Source organism: Carlito syrichta, unplaced genomic scaffold, assembly GCF_000164805.1.
Source record: "Carlito syrichta isolate Samal-C Ts95f unplaced genomic scaffold, Tarsius_syrichta-2.0.1 Scaffold301956, whole genome shotgun sequence".
In the NCBI taxonomy this organism is placed as follows: Eukaryota; Metazoa; Chordata; class Mammalia; order Primates; family Tarsiidae; genus Carlito; species Carlito syrichta.
In genome coordinates, this window is record NW_007246052.1 from 127,253 (window position 1) to 129,751 (window position 2,499).

The 2,499-nt window shown below is 62.9% G+C and overlaps 1 protein-coding gene across 2 annotated transcripts in view; it reads right to left on the reverse strand.

The window, feature by feature from the left end:
* Positions 1 to 2,499, reverse strand: part of PNKP (polynucleotide kinase 3'-phosphatase) — a 6,732-nt gene that overhangs the window by 1,005 nt on the left and 3,228 nt on the right. For both annotated transcript variants that reach the window (XM_021711243.1, XM_008055800.2), the window contains 9 exons: positions 2,135 to 2,214; positions 1,994 to 2,051; positions 1,787 to 1,894; positions 1,515 to 1,586; positions 604 to 652; positions 457 to 527; positions 290 to 382; positions 112 to 208; positions 1 to 28 (listed from right to left, as the gene is read on the reverse strand). In XM_021711243.1, coding sequence (XP_021566918.1) covers positions 1 to 28; positions 112 to 208; positions 290 to 382; positions 457 to 527; positions 604 to 652; positions 1,515 to 1,586; positions 1,787 to 1,894; positions 1,994 to 2,051; positions 2,135 to 2,214 — 656 coding nt within the window. The remainder of the gene's footprint in view (positions 29 to 111; positions 209 to 289; positions 383 to 456; positions 528 to 603; positions 653 to 1,514; positions 1,587 to 1,786; positions 1,895 to 1,993; positions 2,052 to 2,134; positions 2,215 to 2,499) is intronic.

The window sequence follows — 2,499 nt, forward strand, 5'->3', positions numbered from 1 at the left end:
TGCTCCTTGAGGAAGGTGGACTTTCCGGCTGCGGCGGCGGGGGAGGGGGAACCGTCAGTGGGTGGCCTAGGACAAGGGGGGCCTGGGCGGGCAGGGGTCAGGGCATCTCACCCCCAGGGAATCCCACGGCGACAACCACCTCTGGGTCGGAGCTCAAGAGGGAGCTGGACTCCGGGAGGCAGAGAGGCCCCGAGGGGGAGACAGTCCTCTGGGAGGGGCCGGACAAGAGGCATGAGACCCTCACCCCATTCCCACGAGCCCTCCCACCGCTCCTGCCCCGGGCCCTCACCGGGTCAAAGGCTGGGAGCTCGAAGCCGGCCACGGGCCACTTCAGGAAGAACTCCTCCGGCGTGGCGAAGGGCAGGCCAAGGTTGAGGGCAAACTAGGGGTGAGGGCAGAGGTCAGAGGGTGGGGGCCGGGCTCCCGGGGGCCAGGGGCAGGGGCAGGAGGCCTCACCAGGCGGTCGGCACAAGAGAAGTCCTTCTTCTTCCGTCCAGGGGCCCAGTTGGCTGGGCGGCCGGCTGCATCTGGAAGGCGCAGGGCAGCCTTCACCGGCAAGCTCGGAGAGGGGCCCCAGCCCGCCCCCAGCGGCCGGGCCCTTACCGCCCACGAAGATGCTGTCGCTGATGGAGATGGGCACGCCCTCGTTGGCCTGGGAGAGACGTAGTGAGGAGCCTTCCACGGCTGCCCCTTGAGCGCTCGGGGGCGCCCGGGGCTGCTCCGCTTGGCCCGTGCCCCCGACCCTTCAGGTCCCCACCACCCCGCCGCTTGGCACCGCCATGGCCGCCTCCCCTGCTCTCCGGGCTTCAGTCCCCGCCCCCGTCTGTCCCCCCACGCGGCCGCCAGAGGGCGCCTGTTCCCGACGCCATCAGCCCGGAGTCCCCCTAGGGCTCGGCTTCACCTGGGGCAAAAGCCAAGTCCCGCCCACAGGCCCTGCCCTTTCCCGGTGCTCACTCGGGCCCAGCCACGTGGACCTCACCGCCTGCAACCACGCCCGGCTGGGTCCTACCTCGGGGCCTTTCCCTTGCTGGTTCTCCTGCCTGGACCACTCTGCCTTGATGCCCCCTGGCTCCCTCCCTCACCCTTAGACTCCTCGTCCACGTCACCTTCTCAGAGAGGCCGTCCCTGACCCGTAGCTAAAACCACACCCTGCTTTATCTTGCTTCCATCCTTCCCGCTATTTTATGTGCCCTCCCGTCTACCCACCTAGAGTTGCCACCCTCATGGGTGCCTAGGCACCAGGCACGTGTCTCACTTGTCAACATCTTCAACTCAAGAATGCGATGAACTTCTGCACACATGCACACACAAGCGTGTGGATGGATGAATCACCAGTGTCTCAGGGTTGAAAAGCACTGGGTTCAAGCCAACACCCATGATGTGACGGCTCAAAACAAAGCAGGGACCAAGGACGAGGGGACAGGAAGAGCAGAGGGGGGAGGAGATGGGATCAGATGCTTGGAGGAAGGCCGGATTAGGGGGCTCAGCAGGGAAAGGGGGGCGGCTCAGCCTACCTGCTCCTGCAGATGGTCCCACATGCCAGTCACTGGCTTGCGGTTCAAGCCTGCGTGCGTGGCCACCAGTACCTGCCGATGGGAGGGTCACACAGCGTCTTCAGCTCCTCCCGGAACGACCTACTGGGTGCTACCCCAACCCCCACCCATCCAAGGAGAGCTGCCAGTGCCTGACTTTGTAGCTCATATGGGTTCCGTCAGCATAAGCCCACCGGACACCTCCGCCCCGCCCACCTGGGTCTCTCCTCCCACAAACCCATTAACAGTCGCACCTGGAAGGGGACCCTCAGCTTCTCCAGCACAGCTTCCACCTTGGCCTTGAACTCCTCAGCTGGCAGCTTCCCGCGTCCGATGCCCATCTGGTTGGTGAAGATCACCAGCTGGAAGGCAGATGGGTGTCACTGGGTGCTCTCCTCACCAGGGCCTTGGTCTGATGCACCATCTGGCCGCCATGTGCACATACCAAGAGGAGCCCGTACCTTGTAGCCCTCAGCTTCCAGCTCTCGGAGTTTGCGCGGGATCTCTGGGTATAAGATCCTAGGGCAGGTGGGAAGTGGCAGGTGACCCGGGGCCTGGAGATGGACTCCAAGCCTCACTCACTCCCTCTTGCCTCTTATCACCTCCAGTCACTGGGGCCAGTGGGGAAGACCTTCCCAGAGCGTGTGGTGATGAGGGTCCCATCCAGATCAAAGCTGGCCACCTGGTGTTGCCAAGAAAAGAACAGCAGCACTATGACGCCTCTGATGCCCCTCACATACAGGCTGATTCACACCAACTCTGCCAGACAGGGTCTTCTTTTTTTTTTTTTTTTTGAGTCAGAGTCTTACTCTGTCGCCCAGGCTGGAGAGCAATGGCACACTTGTGGCCACCGTAGCCTCAACCTGCTGGGCTCTGGCAATCCTTCCCCTTCTGCCTCAGCCTTCCAAATAGCTGAAACTACAGGCACCTGCCACCACACCTGGCTAATTTTTTTTTTTTTTTTGAG